At 40.7% G+C, this 25056-nt stretch overlaps 1 protein-coding gene across 2 annotated transcripts in view; it reads right to left on the bottom strand.

Annotated features, from left to right (window-relative positions):
- Positions 1-25056, bottom strand: part of LOC121299626 — a 103679-nt gene that overhangs the window by 59121 nt on the left and 19502 nt on the right. For both annotated transcript variants that reach the window (XM_041227482.1, XM_041227474.1), the window contains exons 2-5: positions 21640-21689; positions 20042-20141; positions 18264-18352; positions 17593-17707 (exon numbers count right to left, since the gene is read on the bottom strand). In XM_041227482.1, the coding sequence (XP_041083416.1) occupies positions 17593-17707; positions 18264-18352; positions 20042-20059 (222 nt within the window). In that variant the 5' untranslated portion in view covers positions 20060-20141; positions 21640-21689. The remainder of the gene's footprint in view (positions 1-17592; positions 17708-18263; positions 18353-20041; positions 20142-21639; positions 21690-25056) is intronic.

The following is a 25056-nucleotide window of genomic DNA, read 5'->3' on the forward strand; positions in this document are numbered from 1 at the left end:
TGGGAGAAATGTTGTCAGTAGTTTATAGAATAAAACAAAAATGTTCATTTTACCCAAACACATACCTATAAATAGTAAAACCAGAGAAACTGATAATTTTGCAGTGGTCTCTTAATTTTTTCCAGAGCTGTGTGTGTGTATATATATATATATATATATATATATATATATATATAATATATATATATATATATATATATATAGATATAGTAAATGATCCTCGCCACTCACACTGTTCGTTGCCCCTTTAAAATAGACCCAACACAGAAAATTGAGGTTTTTTTAGCGCTTGCGCGCACTTTTAATAAACACAAACAAAAAAATTAAACAAACAGAAATAAACACCTAGCTCTCCTTTAGAGCACTAACTAAACACAGATTGGTCCCTCACTGACCACAGGACGGCTAAGCCGTTTACCTGTCACACCAACACACAAAACTCACACGGGCTTCACACAATTCCTTTTCCTGATACGACTGCTCTCTCTCACACAGTCGGGCTCTTCACTCAGCAGCCCTGAGCAAACTGGCTGCCTCTCTTAAATACCCTGCACCTGGCTCTAATTTGCAATTACCGCCAGGTGCAGGGGATTAACTAAACAATAGAAACAATTAACACCATTCAAAAACCCTTAGCCCATTCACCCACAAGTGCATTTTCACATGTTTAGCAGGGAGGAATTTTAACCCCCTCCCTGCTATCTTACAATATATATATATATATATATATATATATATATATATATATATATATATATATATATATATATATATATATGAACACATAATTTAGATCTTTTATTTAACATCATGTAAACAAAGAAACTACAAAATGATATCACAAAAGTCGTAATAGTAGTGTTATATTTAATGTTAGATTTTGAAATGTCACATTTTTCGATTTTTGTCAGTTTTTCGTTAAGTATACGGTAGACTACAAAGCGGTACAAATTCATTATGTTGACATTATTCAGCTTTATGAAGCAACATTAGTTCATTCTATAGGGCAGGGGTACTCAGTTATTTTAGTGAAAGTCCAACATTCTTGGTTACAGCAAGGTCAAGGTCCAGAACACATTTTCACCGACAAAAATACAGAGCTACACAAATACAGTTTTTACACGTTGTTGGTTTGAGAGTTCTTCACTATGTTTAAATGAGCTTTTGGGGGAATGAAAACTCTGTCTCATTTTTACTAGTCTGCCTTCTTTACTGACTTGTTACTGCATGAGTTCTTTCCCTGCCATAAGCATAGAATTCATAACTAATGTATTCTTATGAGTCTGTGTTAGCAGAGTCAAACACGTGTTTCACATTTGCAAAAACAAAGCAAACTGAAGCAAACAAAACTGAAGCACAGGAAGAAAAAATCTAATTGTCCCATCCCCATCATGCAAAACATGCACAAAAATGTAGAATATAACTTGTAGGATTTTGGTTTATTTAACAGGTCAATAAGTGATTAACAGGGTGTATCTAGCCTTGCAGCTTGACGGGTTCACTACATTCTTCAAGATACACAAAAGGTTCCCTGTGACCCCACCTCACCTCAACAAATGTATAACATACATTAAGGAAATGTTCCTTTCAGTGTAGTTTGGAACGCATTTGCTAGTAAATTTAAGTAATATACTAAGAGTAGAACTATAATAAGCAATACTTGGGAGTTATTCAAATATAAAAATATCTTCTGCCAGTTTTTTGGGGTTTCTTTTGCACTCTTTCTCTATAAGCGGAATCCAACTCCTGATGTTCAGGTGTTTTAGTTAGTTGCATCGCAGATACGAAGTCATTGCCAACTATTACTGCTGCTTTGTGGAATTCTGATTTCTTTCAGTTTTGTTGAACCGGTTGAACCCCAGCTTTGTAAAGGATTTGTGTATAACGTGTCAAATTTCTCTGTATTTTCTCTGCTGTTTTTCTACCAAGATGCATGCAACATTTACAGTAGGTTCCATCCATTTTACAGCTATCTTTCCCCATCTAACACCTTGTCCCATGTCGGCTAACTGGAACACTGCTGCAGCAGGTAATCCTGGTTTCATACCCTGATGGGTTTTTTTTTTTTTTTTTGGGGGGGGGGGGGGGGGGGGGGGGGGGGGGGGGGGGGGGGGCGGGGGGTGGGGGGGGGGGGGGGGGGGGGGGGGGGGGGCAACATTCTTTCCCTGCACTATCCCTGAAAAAGAAACACAAATTAATGAATACATAAACACATGAGATTTAAAGTCTGTACTTTATTTTAAAATAATAAAATATTGTACTGATAAGCATTTCATTGCTATCATTGTAAACATTTCTGTCAATCTTTATTGTTTAATAGTTTCAAAAATTGATGGATTGTGAATGTTCGGTAACGAATATCGCTTCTGTTCAAATCTAGTAAAAGAATATGTTTTTTGTTTTGTTAATAGTGTTTAAATCGAAAAAGAATATGCAAATAACAAACTAAGGTAGAAACTCTAAAATCGAAAGTAAAAAATCATTAAATTTTTTTGCCAGGGAAAGTTTGCCTTCGCTTGACAACGAATAAATTACATAACAATGTATTCTAATCCGCCAATACCTTGTGATTATGGTGGAGTTTTTTTTGTGTAACTTTACCAGATTGCTGCATTTTAATGTCAGGTTCATGTATTAAGAAATCAGTATCACCTATTTGCCAACTTACAAACAAAATAAATAATACTTTAAAAGTTAGGCATTGCCACAGGCTCTAAGGGCAGCCATTTCTGGGTTTCTTTGTAACCAACGGATCGGCTCCTTTCACAGCTAGCCAATCAGAAGTGATAGGGGTGGGAGACACTTTTTTAAAAATGTTTGTGTGTAGGTGTTACTAGACTTCCACAATTCAGTTTTCAGAAATATACCCAGAGTGTATTTCTAGCAACAGAATTAACATAGGAAAAATAAATAAATAAAAATTGCTTGTCCGACAGGCAAAGTATAATGGCAAAACGTGTTGTCCCAGGCGTCGTGCAATATGAATTGCACACCCCTGTCATTGCTAAGCTTTGCACACACAGCACATTTTGGTGGATCGTGGAATGATGCGATATCTGTCCACTGTGCTACCATTGCTTGCAAAGTGCAGTTTCGTACACACAAGTAGTACAGTATTGTGTTCTTTCCCTGAGTCAGGAGTACCACAGCAACACAAATGCGCGTTGACTCGTACGTGTTTTTAAAAAGCACTATATTGTATGTTTTACCGGTAGTATTTTTTAAAATCGGCTTGGAAAAGCTACTTATCAAAAACAGGTTTTGTGGCACCGCTACTTGTCATTGTTTTCTTGGTCTTTGTGATTTTCTGAACTCGTATCAGTATGAAAATTGTATCTTAATTGTGTATTTTCAAGAAAATCACTGATGACGGTTGTTTTATTAGCCATAGAGAAGGGATACGTTGACGCTTTCAAAACAGGCCACAGCAGCCAACCACTGAGTTTCACTTCATTTGAGCTGCTAATACTGTTGACATGTACATTCTGTTTCATTCATAGATCACACTGAGTATCTGCTACTTACTATCAGAGTGATACACCTATTGTACCTTCGCACACCACACTCCCATAAGAACTATGCTGTCTGAAAAATTTACAGCATTTACAATGTGAATGCAAATAAAAACATAAGATTACCATATGACTTGGCAGTCCGTTCAAAATGTACTTGCAGTCTAGATTAGGACTGGAGTCCACCTATTGAGTACCCTTGCTATAGGGTGATGCAAACCCTTTAGCCATAGTTGCATATTACTTTATGTTTAGATGTACACAGTTTCATATTTAAGGAGAAAGTATGCTATGTTTATTTAGGATATATTTCACAATTCTCATTTTCTTTCCAGACTTAAATCTCTTTATGACTTTGTGGAAGGGGTGTGGGTAATTCACTGACCAGGAGACAGACAGGTGTAATTAAAAACACCACACAGGTGCCCAGTTTTATTTCAGGGGCGCGTGGGGTTTCTTTAGCCCACAGAGGGCGCTGTTGGTTCGTGGTCTGCTTACCAACTATGGTAAACAGAACCACGGGAATACCAAGCAAGGGTAAACAGTTCAGGCGCACTCGCAGGTGCTTCAAAACAATACTGCAAAAATCGAAGGCACAAAGAAACAGGAAAAAAAAATAAAACAGTAACAAAACTACAAAGGAAAGGTGCTGCACTCTGCAGCAATATCCCGGTCGCCGCTGCCCATGCGACTCAGATCGCCATCCTTTTATGCCGGCTACCTAGCCTGCTCAGCTATCCTTATTCAGGGATCTGCCCAAGGGTTCCCCTCCCTCACTGTCTCGCTCTGAACCTCCGTTCCGTTCCGTTGTGGACCAGCGTTTCCGCTCACTCTGCACATTTAAAAGGGCAGATCTGAGGAAACAACAGAGCGTTAATTTATAGGGCTAACAATCTCCCAAGACGCGCCTCTCAGCCATTCAGAGAGGGGGAAAGTCCACACACCCACTTTCCCACCTCCCCGTGTCACTGCCATGACTCACAGGCGGTTGTTGGACAACTGCCACCCTCTTCCTGCAGCCCGTGAACACGCCAGCAGAGTCAGCACAGATCTCTCCCTGTTACATATCCTTCCCCTCAGAATGACACCACCGGTTCATTCGAAAATCTTACACCTCCATGCCTTCCCGAGAGAAAAAGTCTGCGTTTTGATGCAGCTTTCCTGCTCGGTGGACTACCCTGAAGGCATAGGGCTGCAAGGCCAAGTACCACCGTGTGATTCTGGCATTGCTATCTTTCATCTGGTGAAGCCATGCTAAGGGGGCATGATCTGTAACCAGGGTGAAGTGTCGCCCCAGGAGGTAGTACCAGAGTGACTCAACTGCCCATTTTACCGCGAGACACTCCTTCTCGATGGTGCTATAATTTTTCTCGCGGGGAAGGAGCTTCCTGCTGATGTACAGGACTGGGTGCTCGCTTCCCCGAACCTCCTGCGACAACACTGCCCCGAGACCTGTCTCTGACGCATCCGTCTGCAGAGTGAACCTCTTACCAAAATCCGGGCTGCGTAGTAGTGGCTTACTACACAGCCTCCGCTTCAAGACGAGAAAGGCCCTCTGGCACGACTCCGTTCACTGAACCGTATTTGGGGCAGCCTTCCAGGTGAGGTCTGTCAAGGGAGCAGCGAGCGTAGCGAAGCTCGGGATGAACTTTCTATAATAACCTGCTAGTCCCAAGAAAGAGCGCACCTGGGTTTTGGTTGTAGGAACCGGCCAGTCAGCCAAGGCTTTCACCTTAGCAACTAGTGGTCTGATCTGGCCGCCCCCTACTCGATACCCCAAATACTCCGACTCACTCTTCCCAATGGCACACTTCCTTGGGTTAGCAGTGAGCCCCGCCTCCCGCAAGGATTGCAGCACCGCCACCACCTTACACAGATGACTCGGCCAATCCTCACTGTGGATAACCACGTCATCTATGTAAGCAGCGGCGTACTGCTGATGGGGCCACAAGATGCGATCCATCATCCGCTGGAAAGTGGCGGGGGCTCTGTGCAACCCAAAGGGCATGGTCCTGAATTGGTACAACCCGAAGGGAGTCGAAAACGCCGTCCTCTCTCTAGATTCCGGGGTCAGGGGTATCTGCCAGTACCCCTTCATTAAATCCAGTGTCATCATAAAATTAGCTGTGCCTAGACGCTCCAGCAACTCATCTATAAGCATCGGATAAGCGTCAAACTTCGATTTCTCATTGATTCGTCTGAAATCAATGCAAAATCGAGTTTCACTGAGGTCCTAATGGTCTTAATTCTCAAAAGCTTACATGTTCCGCGGATTAGCCGGGACATAAAATTGGTGCCTTGATCGGTTAATATCTCCTTGGGAATCCCCACCCGGGAAAAAACCTTTACTAGCTCGTTGGCAACAGACTTAGCGGACATAGATCGGAGGGGAATTGCCTCTGGATAATGCGTAGCGTAATCCAGAATGACAAGTAGGTGGGTGTATCCTGCCGCACTCCTTTCTAGTGGCCCAACTATGTCCATCCCAATACGCTCAAACAGAGCTTCCACTAGGGGCAAAGGCACCAGTGGGGCTCGTGGAACGGCTCTAGGGCTGGCCTTCTGACATTCCCCACAACACTCACAAAACCGCTTAACGTCACCATCCAGCCCCAGCCAGAAGAACCGTGACACAAGCCTTGCTTTGGTTTTATCCCTTCCCAAATGACCAGACAGGGGAATAGCGTGAGCCAGCTGCAACAAATCCTCCTTAAAGGGCTGAGGAATGAGCAACTGATGACGCACTTCACTGGTCTGGGGTAATTTATCAACATGGTACAGTAGGTCTCGATCAATTTCAAAGTGGGGGTACGTGGCGGCGCATCTGGGCTCGACCACCCGACCATTAACCACCGCTGCTTGGTCAAAGAGCCTGCCCAGCACGTCGCCATGCCCTTGCTCGAGTCGGAAGTCACGGGAGCGAGCTAAGAAATCAGCTCCCATGGAAAACAACTCGGGGTCAGGTCAGTCCCGAGCAGAGGCAGCTGAGCCAGACCCCTGCGCTGGCTCCGCGACCTCCCCCCCGGACTCTTCACCAACCGCCCCCACCTGAAACTTCTCCGACTCCCTCCATTGCCAGCCTTCAGTCTTAGCGATCCGCTGCTCCCGTTTAGTTTTATAGGGTTTAAATCTATGGCAAAACCATTCTGGATCGCGAAAGGGAAAAATCTCTCCAATTACTTCCTCTTTCTTAGCCAATAAAGAAGATGGGGCTGTCAGAGCAGCCAACCAATCTTTAAACTGCTCACAGTCCCGTCCCAGAACTACTGGTACCGGCAATCGAGGACATATTCCTACCTGCACCTGCGTCACCTGCTGGCCAATAATACACACATTGATCTTGGGATAAGAGCGGAAATCCCCATGAATACATTTAATATGCACCCATCCCAATATGCGTTTATGCCCCGGTGAGATTAGGCTCTCCTGTACTAGAGACTGACTACACCCTGAGTCCAGGAGAGCCTGGGTTTTTGTACTATCCACTGTCACAGGAATAACGAAACCCGGGTGCTGAAGTGACTGAGGTAATTGAACGCGCCTACCTGGTCGGCTGAGGTCACACTCCATCACGGGGCAGTCCCAGGAGAGGTGGCCCACCTCCCTCCACGTCCAACACCTCAGTGGGCTGGTTTCTCTCCCCGAAGTTTTGGAAAGAGGGGGAAACACTGGAGCCATAAAAGGGGCTCGCCGATAAGGCGTCCGCGCGAGACCCCGGTCCGACACTGCAGCAGCCCGTGAGTATCCCCACCCTGCCCCAGTTCCCGGGCCGGGAGCTCCCGCTGACACCCTCCGACCAAATCCTGGACTACCCCTTCCCCCCAGTCCCTTCACCCTTTCCGGGGCCAGTTGAGGGGACGATCCTGTAGCCGCACTCCTCCCGGGAAGTTTCGCAGGCGTTGGTACGCCCGGTCCAGCATGTCTGGTGCCTGCCGCTGGACCCACAGCCGAGGTCCCGGGGCTAGACACTCCAGGAAGCGCTCCACCACAATCATCTCCACCACCCTGGCTTTGGTGTTCAGCTCCGGGTTCAACCAACCCAGGGCGTAATCCTTCAGACGGTGGGCGATGGCTCGTGGGTGCTCCCCTACTGCAAACTGTTCCTCTCGGAATTTCTTCCGATACCCCTCCGGTGTGGCCCCCACGCGATTAAGGATGACGGTTTTCAGCGTGGGGTAATTCATCATTCAATCCGGGGACAGCGTTCTCGTCGCTGCTTGCGCCTCCCCCGTGAGTTGAGGAAGCAGGTAACTAGCCCACTGGGCTGGATCCCACCCAGCCGAGGTCGCCATGGCCTCAAACACCTCTAAATAGGCGTCGGGTCGATCCTTGGCCGTCATTTTTGTGGGGCGTTGTAACTGGGGGTCTGGAGCTGTGGGTCTAGCCTCCCCCTGCACTCCTGCGGTGACCGTCTGGCGCAGGAGGTCCATCATCGCAGCAAACTGTGTAGCATCCATGGCTCGTCTGCTCCTTCTGTGGATGCACTGCTTGGGGCAATGCCAGTGAATCCCACTTCTGACACCCGTGTGGAAACGGTGTGGGTAATTCACTGACCAGGAGACAGACAGGTGTAATTGAAAACACCACACAGGTGCCCAGTTTTATTTCAGGGGCGCATTGGGTTTCTTTAGCCCGCAGAGGGCGCTGTTGGTCCGTGGTCTGCTTACCAACTATGGTAAACAGAACCACGGGAATACCAAGCAATGGTAAACAGTTCAGGCGCACTCGCAGGTGTTTCAAAACAATACTGCAAAAATCGAAGGCACAAAGAAACAGGAAAAAAATAAAACAGTAACAAAACTACAAAGGAAAGGTGCTGCACTCTGCAGCAATATCCCGGTCGCCGCTGCCAGTGCGACCCGGATCACCGTCCTACGCTGCCAGCTACCTAGCCTGCTCAGTTATCCTTATTCAGGGATCTGCCCAAGGGTTCCCCTCCCTCACTGTGTCACTCTGAACCTCCATTCCATTCCGTTCGGTCGTGGACCAGTGTTTCCGCACACTCTGCGCGTTTAAAGGGGCAGATCTGAGGAAACAACAGAGCGTTAATTTATAGGGCTAACAATCTCCCAAGATGCGCCTCGCAGCCATTCAAAGAGGGGGAAAGTCCACACACCCACTTTCCCACCTCCCCGTGTCACTGCCATGACTCACAGGCGGTTGTTGGATGACTGCCGCCCTCTTCCTGCAGCCCGTGAACATGCCAGCAGAGTCAGCACAGATCTGTCCCTGTTACAGACTTATTAAAAGCAGTGTATATTTGCTATCCCTTTTGCGTTCCGGGGTACTGAACTCACCACTTTAAGCCTGATATCCAGTTTGGGGTAACTGCTCACTACTTGCCCTGTGGCACTAGCACTACATACACAGTTTCTGATCATCTGGAAAAACAATGTCAAGTACCTCTGCTTAGCGCCCTCTTGGGTCGGGAGGGAGATTTACAGCTCAGATCCTCTCGCTCTCTGTCACAGTGTCCCTTTGATGTTGAATGATCCAAGTGAGAATTTACAGACATAGAGATAAAGCACTTGGTGAAGAAGATCCTTGGCAAGTTGCATCACAACTGGATAACCGGATCACTTGACACATTTAAAGTGTGACACACCTTTCATCCCCAGTGCAGGATAAGAATGCTTGCCATGAGGGTCATCTTCACCGAACATATGAAAACCAAAGTCAAATAAATACATATAAAACTGTTTAAGTCTGGTCTTAGCGTGCAGATAAAAAAGGGTTCTTTATTCTGACGGAAAGTACCAGAACGACTTTCACTACTCATTGAGATAACATCAACATTTGACTTTCGCCTTTCTGAAGAGACAGTTGAACCTATGTTCCTCGATCAGTACATTTGAACCTTTTACCTTATCAAATGTTTTAGCTGTCAACTGATAAGACAGCGACCAGCTAGTTACAACTTTTGACAGCCTCTGAACCAGTGCCGATAGCAAAATTAGCAGTATAAGCTCTTTGGCAGAAATGGCTGTTGTTCCCCAGAGAACCATTTTTGTGTTTCTGTGGTTAAAGGATTGAAGTAGTGATGGGGTATTTATGAGGTTAGTCAAACTATGCTCTTTCTCTTATGAAACTCTTCTCTCCAGAAATACAGTATATATTGAAGCAGACAATAAACTGTAGTGGTATTTGAGAAACTACCCTTTGCTTTCTTCATTATAGAATGGCCCATTTGGAAGCACCTGCTGGTAAAAAAAAACAGGACTGTCACCAGTGTTAGGAACTAAGCCACATGTCTCATTGTTTTCAGTGCAGCCCCTAAACTCTCTGCATTCTAGATGACAAGTGTGAGCATCCTGAGCCTCGACTAGTTGAGCCCTGCACTTAATGACTGGTATGGGATTTAGGGTATACAGCAGTCTCTATGTGGTTTTGACATACAGCTGTTAAACTGTCCAGCACCAATAAATGCCAGTGTGGATCACTGCTATAAGTGCATACACAATGTATACATAAAGGAGAAAGTATAAATAAGAAATTAAATTGGGCGTGAATCTTGACATAGGGAGATACGATAGAGTTTGAATTATCATTGAAGTATATATCATATATATAGAAAGGGCCCATTTAACAACATGTGCAATGGTAAAGGCATTTTGTGAAATTAATTTTAAAAAATAATAATGCTGACACTACTACTAATAATAATAAAATTATATGGTTATATGTGTTAAACAAAGCATTTATTGTGTAAAACTGGTTAAATGTCTTATAACTGCCCTGATGAATACACTGTTTATATTTATATATCAGTTGTAGACGTACAGCGACCTCACGTTCCAGTATAAATTCACAAGTATGAAATCCAGTTTTCATTCTGAACAACTAAGTAAGTTCAGCTCTCCATTCAGCAGACATGGCAGAACCCTGGCTTCTGTTCAGGTTCAAGAGCAGGAGTGTCTTTAATGACTTCCTGCTCAAAGGGCTGCTCCATGCAAGCAATTATTCCAACCAATTCCATTTCAGAGCTGGGCCTTATCAGGAGGAATCATCTCCACTGTGTCAGAACAAACCCTTGTCCACATACACACCTGGCCCCCTCGATTAACCTTTCACCTTCTGCTTTCCTCACAAATTGACTGCTAAGCACCCTTACATGAACACCATATGTGCTGGTAGGTTTTTAATGCATACACAATTAGTTTTGAATGAGCAAATTTGAACGAAAGCACATGCTGCCCTTGCGGTTACTGAACAGTGTACACACATAGATAATTTTTTCACATAACCATAAACCAGCTTAACAATTAAAGAGAGAACAGGGGACATAGAAGCAGGCTGCCTAATTGAGAGAGACAAGCCTTGAATTCATGACTGAACATCCATCCCCAATTTCTTAAAATACTGCCCTGCAGGCACAATAAGGCTGTGTTACAGTTTGTGAGAAAGAGTTCATTATTCATTTGATTCTGTCTTTTCCCCCAGCAGGGTTTTATATATATATATATATATATATATATATATATATATATATATATATATATATATATTTATATATATATATATAAAATTTTTATCAAAGAAAGAAAGTTCTCTCTTTCATTTTTAACAAAACAACAAAGAAGAAATTGTTGGCTGTTTCTCCTTGAAGAATTCCAAATTAGGAACTTCTTCAGGTTTCATCGATACAGCAAATAACGTCGGCCAGTCAAACAGCATGTAACCACGTCAAATTGGTGTTTATTGTACAAAATAATCTAAATTATACCCCTCTACTTCAGTTTTGTGTTCAGCTGTTAATTTACATATAAATTTTACATTAATTAAAGAATATCAAAGACGAAAGAAAAAATTAAATTATATACTATATATATATATATATATATATATATATATATATATATATATATATAAGGTGGCAGGGGGAGGGTCAGATTCCTCCCTGCCTAAAAACATGTGAAAATGCATGTTTTGTTTAATTTAATTGCTTTTGTTTAAGTTAATTGTTAATTATCCCCTGAACCTGGAGGTAATTGTATGTTAGAACCAGGTGCAGGGTATTTAAAGACTGCAGCCAGTGTGTTCTGGGCTGCTGCTGTGGCGTGTAGTGCCCGACTGGAAGTCCGTGTAAAACTTACATTTGGTTTTATAAAAATCTGTATTAGAGTTTGTTTTTGTGTTATATGTCAGGTAAACAGCTTAGCTGTGCTGTGTATTAGTCAGTGACCTGCATATGTTTAGTTAGTGCTCCAAGGGAGCTAGGGGTTTGTTTGTGTTTGTTTTGTATATTGAATTAAAGTGTGCGTAAGTGCTTTAAAAATCAAAGTGTTTATTTCTGGGTCACATTTTTAAAGGGGCATGAACCCAAATTTACAGCCAGTTTAATATTAATAGAGATATATATATATATATATATATATATAATATATATGATATATCTATATATATTATATATATAATATTAAATTATAAAGCATATTGTTGTAAGAATTATTTTAGTTTACAATTATTTGACTTTTAGTTAATTCCTGCAGTAATGCATGACTTAAGTTGGCATGAATAAAAAGTAAAACATACTAAAATGGCTTAAATAATTTTCACAATGTATTAACATAGGCAACTCAAAGAAAAACAGCAATAATGTTATAGGTAGCTCTCACTCATTTTGTAAATAAGTTTTTTGTTTGGAATATTAAGTTTACTATGCTGCAGACGTGGAGATCCGATGATAAGTAAATTGCATATATTAACACGTTTCAATGGTGATTTAATATTTGCCAATACATTATCTGCTGTTAATGCACTATTTTACATATATATGCTTTTTACTATCCATTAAAATTACATTTATGTTAACTGCACTGAAAATTATGTGCAGTAGATTAATTCCTGCTGCAATATCAGGGATACATTTTACAAATAAAACATCTATTTCTTAGTCTTGAAAACAAATCTGTGGTCTATTTGATGAAGTGTGTGATTTAACAAGCCATAACTATCTGATGAAACCCAGATAGAGACCCACAATTGCAGTACCATTGCTGTACTATTTACTGTACCATTGCAGTACCATTGCAGGGAAACACCTATGTAAATAAAATAGGTTCTGCATCTCCCATAAAAGCAGCCTCTTTGTGGAGCTCTAGTAGACACAGCAGCTCAATATTATCCTTTTTTTTTAAAAAAGCAACTACTCATACTACTTTGGAACTATTTCATTATTTGTCAACGTTCTTCTATCCCTTATCTAGTAGCCGCCCCAGGGCAATTTTAAGGCCAGCGTAAATGCGGCGCTATGGCCTTAATGCCATCACAAACGCTTGATACATGTCCCCCCAAATATTTTCAAAACACCTTCATAAGGTTAGACATAATTCTCAGTCACAGTGGCCACCCAGTGGAAGGTGAGTGCTAATGCAGGTCTATTTTCATTGCTTTGAAACAATTACTCCTTAAAGTGGTTTTGGACTCACCTTCTTTAGTGCACTGTATGTGTCACTGTTTCTATAGTGCACTGCATCTGTTATGTGTCACTGTTTCTATAGTGCACTGCATCTGTTATGTGTCACTGTTTCTATAGTGTACTGCATCTGTTATGTGTCACTGTTTCTATAGTGCACTGTATCTGTCATGCGTCATTGTTTCTTCAGTGTACTGCATCTGTTATGTGTCACTGTTTCTATAGTGCACTGCATCTGTTATGTGTCACTGTTTCTATAGTGCACTGCATCTGTTATGTGTCACTGTTTCTATAGTGCACTGTCATCTGTCATGCGTCATTGTTTCTTCAGTGTACTGCATCTGTTATGTGTCACTGTTTCTATAGTGCACTGCATCTGTTATGTGTCACTGTTTCTATAGTGCACTGTATCTGTCATGCGTCATTGTTTCTTCAGTGTACTGTATCTGTCATGTGTCACTGTTTCTTCAGTGCAGTGAAGAGAACATCTCCTTTGATTCCACAGAAAAACAGAATACAGCTAAAAAGGATAGTGCATCCAAAAACTATAGGTGAATAATGCTGATATAAATGGAATAGTTCTTAAATATATATTTTTAAACATTTTGCAGGGAATATAAGTATTATTAAATGTAGAGTAGGCACACACTCACACTCACACTCACACACACACACACAATAAGTTTAGAAAGGAATAATAAAAGTAACAGACTTTTCAACTTATGTCAAAATGTGTGTTTCTTTGATAGTATTGACTGGAACTTTATAAAGGGTACATTTTACGTGTTCAAAAGTTATAGATGAAGTAATAGTAATAATAATAATAATAGTAATACTAATAATAATGATTTGACAGGAGGACAAAATAAATCTGCAGGCATCATTTAGCAGCGAAAGATGTGGAATTTCCAGAACCTGATGAAATATCTATGGCACTAGATAATGAACTGTTTAAGCTTACAGACACTCAGACCACTCTCTCCTCTAAATTAATGGTACTAGCATAAACACAAATGTTAATGAAATCAAATCTTTCATGGATTTGAAGTTGATAATGCAGTTGATGATTATGCAGTCCTAAGCACCAGGCATCCAAAAGTTGAAGATGTAATGTCTTTGAAGCGTTTCAAACTTTGGTCACTGCATCTGAATCTAGCCAAGATTGCCTCGTCAAAATTCTACCCATTTTAAACCATATTATGAATTATTTTTTCTTTGTTGTGCACAGACGTTGGTCTTTGATAGGCTGTTTATTTTAGATTTCTTATTTAAAGATCAGTTTTTTCAAAAATATTTTATGTGCACAATTTGGAAATGGAACTCGTTTTAGGTCAAAGATACTGGAGGACAATTAATAGCTTTTGCAAAAATCAACTTCTGATCATTTGTGATCTATAGGTACAATAAATACAACTTCTGATCATTTGTGATCTATAGGTACAATAAATACAAATGAAAACCTTGTCCTGATGCATAATAGCTGTGTTACCTTTTAAGGGAGAATCACTCATTGTTATTTAGGTATTCTACAGACACTTTTATCCAAAGCGACTTACAGAGACTTAGGGGTGAACTATGCATCACAACAAGAGTCACTTACAATAGGGCCTAGTTTGTTTTACGTCTCATCCAAAGGACAGACCACAAGGAGGTTAAGTTACTTGCTCACGGTCACACACAGTGAGTCAGTGGCTGGGATTTAACCTGGAACCACTGAACCACCAAGCCCCCTTGGTGTGCAAAGATCACACTTCACAGCACCCATTTTGCCACCAGACAAATTGGCATTTCCATTTGACAAGATAATCATCTGAAAAATGCTGGATATCCATACATTTAATTGCAGTACTTTTGGATTTTAAAATGTTTTTGTTTTAAAAAATAAGTGTTAATCATCTACCCGAAACACAGTGGTGCCAGAGATGTGGATATGCACAGCCACCCAGTACACGGCACACCCATTGCAGTATTGATGGCACTCTGTGGATGAGAGGGGTGGGGGCAGTGTCTCGGGGCAAGATTACTGAGGGGTACAAAGGGAGCTCCAGGTGTGACAGACCAGTCTGTCTGCAGCCCGGAGAGCTTAGGCAAGAGAAGAGGCAAACTGAGTGAAACCAAAGCAGGGAGAAAATAATGCACTTTTAAAAAAATCCACATTATTGTGTCACTACAGTGCATCAACAGTGAAATGGTAGGTACATTTAAAGGTAAAATATTTCACTTGGTCAACATCTGATGAGTGTGGTTCTCCCTCATAATCATGAAATCAGTTTCAGTTATCCTGTGTTTTTCAGGTTGCAAGATCTGTGGTCCTAATGTCTTCTATATATGTCCTCATAAGGACCGCTTATTTGAAACCCTGGATGGGCACACTGTTAGATTCAGCTGATTAGCTAACAATGGACTCCTAATTCAAGGTAAGAATACACAAGCTTGCAATATGATAAAACCTTATTGGGGTACATTACGTAGACAAGAGCAACACATTTTTTTAGAATGAAGTAAAACATTCTGTGGGGATAGGTGTGACTCTGCACTTGGAGGGGTGTTTGAAATCAGCACAAAAAATACCTCGGCTAGCAAGGGAAATAAAGGAAATTACTGCACTTGATGATTTAAATTGGTCTCTGCGCACCAAACCAATCTCTATCTTTTTGCTGTTTGTCTTGATTAGATTTGGGGCAATGTTTGTTGTATATTCAGCAACAATGCAGATTAAGAATATTATAACTGCTCCATTCCCCAGCATTTCAACCTTAGCATAAATAAACAAAATCACTGTACCAAGAAACAAGCAAGAGAGTGGGAATACAGCAAAGAACAATAACTTGTTTAAGAAACAAAAGGAATGGCACTCCTAATTAAGGAGGTTGCAAATTCAACATGCAATATTTAGAATGCACATTCCCCACTGAACTGAACGCTCAGACACATTTTCTGAGGAGCTCCTCATACATTAAGCTTTGTCACCATTTATTTATTTATTTATTTGTTGTATTATTCTTTGATTCATATTTTATCAGGCACAGAAATCAAGCAAGTTCTGCAGCTCACTGCATGGGTATCCTGGAGGACAGTAGCACCAGTACAGTACAGTCCAACTTAAATACAATTACAAGGTCTCTAGTGGACCTAAATCAGTAAGAAATACAATATAAAACCCATGTGGTATTTTTACATCTATGGGGGGGCAGGTTAATGCTTACAAACTGGTGTCCAAGATTTGGTCAGAGCTCTAGTAAGGGGACTGAAAACTTTGAATAATGTTTTAAAAAGTCACCAGGATGCAATAACTAAAAGAGAAAATGCGAAACACGAAGATGAATGTACTAGCTCAGATAACTCATATATTTCAGTTTTTATATTCACTGATGCACTTGTAATTCAGAGCTGGGTCAGACAAAAGGGCAAAGTCTTATACTATCTTATGTTTTTGCTTGTCTGTACAGTTACCCTTTTAATTCTCTCAGTACTGGGAAAGGCTATCAGACTTTGTGCTATGGGTCACATGCTCTGTCACTGGCAGAGCAAATCTGTTGTGTTTCCTCCAAGTTTTTTTTTTTTTTAACTGAAACTATAAGAGCAAGCTGTCCTCTTCTCTGAAGCCTGTGCACAACACCTAAAGAAATCTCACTGATGAGAACAGGAGCCCCTGGAAAAGAGCATATCTTTGCAGTGATCCCATTAATTTAGCATGACAGGTATACAAGATTGTCTATGGGCAAGCACATGATAAAGCGTGTAATAACACCTTGGCTATTATTTAACTGGACTTTCTAGCATAGTGGCATGTTCTTAGCTGGCAGATGGAAGTGTTACATTGCCCTAGTCTCCCGTGTTTCTGGTACTGCAGAGAGTCCGGACAGATAGAGAGACAGACAACTTGAGACAAATATTCCAGCAGAAATGACCCTCATTACAGGACTCAGCAGATCCACATATGTATTCATAGCAGCAATTAGCCCCGCTCTCTGACCCTGACATGGAACACAGCTGAGACCTGAGTGAACGTCAGCTTTATAATTAAGGGCTCCTCTACATGAAGAAATTGAAGGCAAATTCAATGATCCAGGTTTCTCTTGAAGCATGTACAGTACCACACCCCAGTAAGAAAGTGCAGACACTACATTAAATATTGATCAGTAGTTGACAAGACCAGGACCAGTAACCCGCACCAGTTAATAAAGTGCACCCTGCAATACAGACTCAGAGAGGGGAACTTTAGCTTCTCTTCTGTGTGGAACAGACACCTATCCTAATAATTAATAATGAAGAAACTCCAAAAGTGTGTGCACTGATATATAAGCATCGATCTTCTTAAAGCTGTTGCCATTTCCAACTGTACTTCGAGCAGTCTTAGTATATAGAAGGCATTGCAGCAGGGGTACGGTGCTCAGGTCTTCGCTATAGTACTGAAATGAGAAAACATGAGGCATACCGGATGTGCTGCCTCAAAAAGATACTCCATTCTACTGTCTTCTGCCCTGTAGCCCATCATTTAAACCACTTACCTCTTACACCTGAACCCACCCCCATCTACTCTGCGCACATAACTCACCTGCTGGTGTAACCAGGGACCCGTATAAACCCACTGCCAGAACTTTTTACAAGAAGCACATTTTTAGAATGTTATTAAACAGCTTTTTGAAAGTGTGGTTGCCTTACCTTATTGTTCCGATGTAATCTCTGCCTGACGTCTCGACACAGTTCAATTAATTGAGTGAGTTCTGCCCGTGCCATGGGTACCTCCGGAGAGTTGTTTTCACAGCTTAGGAGCGATCTGTCCGTAAACAAAAACATGACCTTGTTAATCACAGGGGAAACGAGAACCAGGTATCCTCCAGTGGAATGTTCAAATTATTATTATTTTTTCTAAGAGGAAAAGCAAAATATGTATTTATAAAGCTGAAAACAAACAAGTCATAATGTAGATTGTAGGTCTCCTGTGATGCAAACTTTTAACTGGAGTTAAACCATGGAGAGTGACCAGGTAAGCTTCTTTTTGTGAAGACGCTGTCATTTTTGTCCCTTCACATTCTGTGAGCCTCATTGGTAAGACAGCAGTGGACACTAATACAGTTTCATGAATTAGCCCTTCCTCTGGCGGTCTAACCAAACAAAGTCAATTGATCTCTCCATGGCAGCAGTGATCTAAGCACTCAAGAGTTCTGACAGTCAATGGCACCAAAACACATACAGCGGTACAGCAGCTAGAATTCATAAACGCTGATTGAGAAGAATATTATATTCTCTAATACACTTCAATCTGGCATTAGCATTATACTGTGCTACCCAAGTGGAACCAGTACTTTATTAGAAACATCTGGTTAAAATACCTTAATCGGTCAGTGAGGGTTTCGAGAGCATTCCCCACCTCCAAGTTAAGAGAGGCGTGAGAACTCAGTCCCTCCGCAAGAAGCACTACCTGCAACAGCCAGGAAAAAATACATAAAATAATTACAAATAACATCAATGGTGTGTGTGTATATCTAGAACCATTTTTTTTTTTTTGTGTCAATACTGGATTTTTTTTTTGTAATCATGAATTAAAAAAAAAAAAAAAAAGACTAAAATAAAAACAAAGCATAAAAACATTTTAGAAATATTTCAAGAGTTAAATGTTTATAATTGTTTCAAAAATGTAACCATTGCAATAAAAAAGCATGTCAAAGATAAAGGCCATCTTTATACAGTGTCATATGTATAGTGCAAATTGCCTTCCGTATACTCTACACATGTCTTATCCACATTAATATGTCATATGTAATATAAAAAAAAGGTATCTAATGAAGGGCTTCTCCTGCTGTCTTTTTTAATTGGTTTCCAAAATTCCCAATATAAGAACATGTTTAATCAATAAGTGTAAATGCCAGTGAAGCTCAACAGAATCTGCATTGCTACTGTATCAAGAGCCCCTTTCACACTGGCATGCTCTACCCGGGTCGGAATCTACCCGGGTCAGAACCTGGTGTGCTGCGGGTCGGCTACGTGATTTCACACTGCTTTTGATAAAGCAGGGTTGATCTGGGTGACAGACGCAAGTACACAATACCCGTATAAATGCCCCAGAAGCAGCTTGTATTGGACGCTTCCATCCAAGCGTCTCTGGATTGAACCGTGAGTGCTTAGATCACAAATGTTGATTAGAGCAAATGTTTCTTCCCCTGCTGCCATCAGGCTCATGGTGTGTTTCAATCAACAAAAACAATGCTAAACAGAATAAACAATAAATGTTCCTTGCGGAAGTGAAACCTTCACACAGGTGTGGATTTTTGCTATTTTGTCTGCCGTCATGCATTTTGTCTTGCTCAACCCAGGTCAAAGCGTGTTGACCCACATCCTGAGGTGGGTCGCTGGGACTCAGGTTAACCCGGATACAACCCAGGTATGTGATTTCACACTTCGCAGGATTGTGACCCCGGTAGCCAGAACCCGAGTCCGGACCCAGGTAGGAGTGCCAGTGTAAAAGGGGCTAAGGACGTCAATGTTTAGGAGACCAGGATGTGTCCTGTTTCTCTGAACTATGTCTTTCAGTGCTGGTCCTGTCCATTCATTGGTAATAGAGAGTATAGGGAATAGGGGCTTCTGCTTTAAATGCTTTATATTCACTCAGTGTTCAACGGCAAACTGAAACACCCTGTCAAATTAATATGGCTTAAGTTGTGTCTGTGCATACCTTAAATGAAAGATAAACATAGTTCACTATTTTATCTTCATAATCTACAGTACTGGATGGAAAATTCCAACCATAAAAGTACAATATGCTTGATTATTAAAATGTGGCATATATAAAATGTCTACTGTAGGCCCTTTGGCAGCAGATTTTGCTGAACTTGGCTGGTGTTTCTGTGGCGAGTTTGAGTCAATAAGAATCTACATTAAAATCATGTAAACTCACCACATTCTGAGCAGCTTGTTCAAGGCCATGTTTCACTTGGGCAACGAGACAGCGATGGGGCAGCTTCTAATAATACCCTGAGAGCAGTCTGTCTAGCCAGCTAACACTTCTCAATTCCACAAACAAGGCTTATCAATAAACTTCTATTTCATAAAAAGAAAATGCACAAATACTGGTGTACTTGTCAGCAGAGCGCACCCAACATCTCCATCATACCTGTCTCTCCAGCTGCATCACTTGAGCCTTCAACAGGTTCACACGCCTCCTGTCAAACGTCTCCCCCTTCCCTTCATCAAGCAGCTGCTGATACTGAGTCCTGTAAACAGCATTGCCAATGTAGACACTTCATTAAACACACACTCAATAAAAACATAAGAGCATGTACAATCAAGAGAAGGCCACCTGGACCAACAGTGCTGCTCCACGTCCTAGTAGCTAGTTGATCTCTGGTTGCTCAGAACTTAGTAAAACTGGGTCTTAAAGGATCCCAATGATTCAGTAACATTGCTAGGCAACCCATTCCATACCCTCACCACTCTGTGTATGAAGAAGTGTTTCCTATGCTATGTCCCAAGTGTCGGCCCTTAATTTCCAATTGTGTCCTCTCGTTCTGATTTTAATCAAGTCCCCCTCATTCTTCTTTGTTCCAGCTACATACATTCAGCATCCCTCACCCTATCTTCACATCCCTTGAAGACCTGGGATTGTTATGGTTGCTCTCTAAAGCCACAATGACCAGACCAGAATTAAACAACATACTACACTTCTGATGAAGTAACCAAACACCCTGTTTGCCTTTTTAATTCCTTCCCCACACCCTGTCTTGCTGCTGACAGCAAGGAGTCTATTACAACATGTGCCATCTTTGTGCAGACCTATGAAGCTAACATGTGCACACACAGACATTTTAAAGCATACAATTTATGTTACATAAGTCTATTAGTGGCAGAATCTTCAAACACACATTTGTTTTTTTAAACATGGAGTGATGGTATCATCATATAATTTATTCATAGCTAACAAGCTCCTTGTGTTTTCTTCACTTAAAATATGAAAAAATTCACAAATACTGTGTATCAAAAAAGTAGCAAAAAAGACACCTTGCCTAATGACTTTGGTCCATTTAAACAGCATTATGTACATAACGGAAAGCTGTATCTAAATACAGGTATTGGATGGGTTTGCGACCACAAATACACATTTCCTGGATGTATTCACAAACAATTCATAAATATACTGTAGATCATTTCTGTTTCATGTTCCAGTAAAGTGAAATATTTTGTTTATCATGTGTCTGTGGCTTGAATTTGTTTCTCCCAAAGTATGTTAGCTACTCTCTCTCTCTCTCTCTCTCTCTCTCTCTCTCTCTCTCTCTCTCTCAAGAGTTTTATTTTTTGTCAAACTATAACAACAAGTATTGGGTCATTGAATACAAATAACTGATTTTGCGGGCTCTATTGTGAACAATTTAATTTAAAGAAGTCTGTTTAAATGAAGAAATATCCAGAAGCTGTTATAAAGTGGGCTCCTGTAGGCTTCAAAGTCATGAATACCAGTCATTATTTTTGACATAAAAAACAAACATTCTATATCTGGTGTGTTAAAGCTTTGGGAATAAAGGCACACTAGCTTTGAATTAGTTACAGAGGGTTGCAAAAGTTAACAAGATTTTTACCCAAGAAAAATACATCATTTGCTTTAAAACATCCTTTGCAAGACTGCAAAATTGTCATTTTTATTCAGTACATTTTAATTGTGTGCAAACAATGTTTAAAAACTGTCAGCAAATCTTGAAAACACCATGGATGTCTTACTTTAGGTCTTCAAGTTCCTGTTTCAGCTGTACGTTCTCCTGATGAAGTTTCTGGAAGTATAAAAAGAAAAAACAAAAGTAAAACAAGAAATCCAATTGCAAACGTACATGTTGGAAAACAATGTAACAGCTTTGCACGCAATGGTAAAGACAGCTCCATTTGTACTGTGGTTTGCATTCTCTATCCGACATCATTCCGACTGAGGACATAGACCTCTGCGTCCAGGCTGTATGCTGAGCCTAGATTCCGACTGAGAACACAGACCCTGTGCCCAGGCTGTACGCTGAGCCTAGATTCCAACTGAGAACACAGACCCTGTGCCCAGGCTGTCTGCTGAGCCTAGATTCCGACTGAGAACACAGACCTCTGCATCCAGGCTGTCCACTGAGCCTAGATTCCGATTGAGAACACAGACCTCTGCTTCAAAATCATCAATGGTATCAGACACAGTATACACTCTGAGATGATGTATACACAAGATGAGGGCAGGTAAATCGTCTGTACACCACATGGGGTGATAGGTATTTAATTGCACAATTTGGGTATAATACTGTATGTATCAGATATTCTTTAATATCTTTTCCCCTTATTTAGTTTCATGTTTTTAATTTGTTTTTGTCCCATAGCTTACTTGCTTGGACATATTGTGAAACAAGTGCAAAGGCAAAAGTAGATTTTCTGAGAGGAATGGAAAGATTATAATGGTGTAAATTAAGGAGCAGTTAAATTAGTATTCTGAGAAGCTTCTTGCTAGTTTAATATTGTTACAATTACTGTAATGTGTTTCTTTTTGAAAACAGCAATAAAATCCAAATATGACCCATCCTATGTAAACTAAACCACAGACATTTCTCACAAGTCCTTCCATTTCTCCCACAGCAAAAAAAAAAAAACAAAAAACAACATATCAAAAGTAGAAGTTAAAATAGACTGTCGGAGAGTTTGGTGGAATTACACCCGTTGCTCAATATGCAGTTTCATTATTCAGTGTCATTTTATTTAATAGCATCATTTTCAGTGCTAGAGGTTGAGTTGATCTGGGTCATAATAACATCATGTTGTAATTACTCCTCATCTGTAGTGTAAGGCTTAATTTTAATTACGGTCTGGCTGCATTGGTGATTGCGGTCAATTGGTTGTTCCCCATCTGGCAAAATATACAGTGCCTAATTATATCTTAATTCACCATGAAATTATTTTTGGTTCTATAGACTTTAGCCCCAGGAGTTTAATTCAGACAGAGACTTTGGACCCCTGCAGTATTTCTTTTCTTGTGTGTTAAGATTAATAACAGTTAACATTATTCTACCACAAACAATAGCACTCTTCAATTTAAAGCAGACGAGCCTCCACCAAACTCGAGGATGTTTAAGATTGTTATTACATGAGAGTAGCTGTTATTTACTTTTTGCTAATACTAGACACAGCTTTCACCATAACTAGATGAGATAGTAGTGGTGGGGACCAACCAAGACGTAGCTTCACTGTAATATATGATTCTTCAGCGCTTTTCCTCTGCAAGTTAACATGGATTTCCTATTGCACTTGTGTTAATGGCTGGAGTGTAATGCTGGCTTCAGAGATCAGCCTATATGCAACCTCCCTAGCGCCTCAGCATGGCAACCGTCTGGAATGGGCAGGATGGGCCCCTCCCAGGGGTCATCAGGTGGGCACTAGCCCATGACACCTCCATTCCCCATTATAATCAAATGGTTACAAAATTGACTTGTATACTTTAAAACAGTGTCACTGAAACTAGAGTGATGCAATGCTGTTGAGCAATCCCCCCCAGGTAAAGAGCCATGCACATGAGGACTACAGAACACCAGTGTAAACTGTTGTAAACACCATGTGAACCTGCCCCTGTGTGTTCACTTCTACCCATGCCAGTAGTCATCTATACACAGAAGTTTGCAGTCCGTAGTGCAACAAGCGTTCATGTCAGCAGTGCATGCACAATCAAATACTGTACTGAAGGGCTGTTTTTCAGCATAGTCCCAGATTGTTTTTATTTTTATTATTATTTTTTTTTTATTCACACATGTATTCCTGCAACATCAAACAGATTGACTTGAGCACTGAACATCTCATTAACACCTAGTAAGGCATGACTTCTCACTTCCAAAAGATATATAGTTGTTTTGTAAAAACGCTGTTCCTCATACACAGCCCCTAACTGATGGAGCCTAGTACTGCACAATCAAGCCCTTCGCCTGATCATACACAAATCCAGTTCCATTTCCGTAACTGTTAATAATCTACAAAGCTGCTTTTAATTGGTATTCTACTAAATCTCAAAACTGTCATGTTTCCTAAACTAAAGGTTATGGCAATTTAAAGTCAAAGTCATTTAGTATATGCAGCTGCTGTTGCCCTGATCTTTTATAATGTACCTGAATGTTTTGGGTGCAGCCCATTGTTGCTAGAATTAAATATCATGTTGGACTGATATGTGACAAATTGATTAATCAATCATTCACATGGTCTGAATAACTGCTGAAACAAAATGTCACATTACATTTCTATATGTACTATTCTACGGGCTGATACATGTAATAATAAGTTCATTTAGTAAGTAGTAACACTTAATCTCATCTAGTTATTATTTAGGTTTTGTTTTTGTATTTTTCATGTATATTTTTAAAGTGTGTTATTCTTACGACAGTGCTGGTGCTGTGGTTGAAACGAGTGGTGTATTGTGGGAACATGACACAAACATTGCTGCAGGGGTTAGACCACAATGTTTATAAGAGGAATTCTTCATTTGTGATTAATGACCCATTGTGTGTGAATAAAATATCAAATCAATGGTCATTATGTTAAAAAGAGATATGTTGTGATACAGACCACACAGGGTACAGCAAAGGTACATTGATGCATTTCCTGTAAACTCAGCAGGGTGTTCTCTAACATTTTAAAACTGAGACTACATTGTACCATTTGAACTGTTAATGTTAGCCAACTGAAGAGCATAGTTGTTGTTGTTGTTAAATGAAAGCTGAAATGGATATCCTGTTGAATACAATTCGTAGAAAAACAATCATTTTGAAGGGTTGTATTCTTTAATACTAAATTAGCTGGGCTGCAGAGCACATATTGTTTGCATCACAACCTTTAATAATAATGTATTGCTAACACATCCTGTGATGACATCAGCTCAAATAAATTCAGAAGCTTCTAGTTCCTTCATGGCTGAACTTTCTTCACAAACAAAAAAAAAAAATAAGGAGAATGGAGGACAAAGTTGAGGATGACCTGTTTCTTACCCCTACTGAAGTCCCACCAGTACAATGAGGCTTGGCAGTGAAAACTGTCTTACTGGAACTCAAGCGTGACCAAAGACTCAGAGACACATCTGGCTTCACAAATGCATGGTGTCTGAATTGTGGGAAAGAACGTTTAATGGGCCATCTAATC

Source organism: Polyodon spathula, chromosome 2 (assembly GCF_017654505.1).
Source record: "Polyodon spathula isolate WHYD16114869_AA chromosome 2, ASM1765450v1, whole genome shotgun sequence".
NCBI lineage: Eukaryota > Metazoa > Chordata > Actinopteri > Acipenseriformes > Polyodontidae > Polyodon > Polyodon spathula.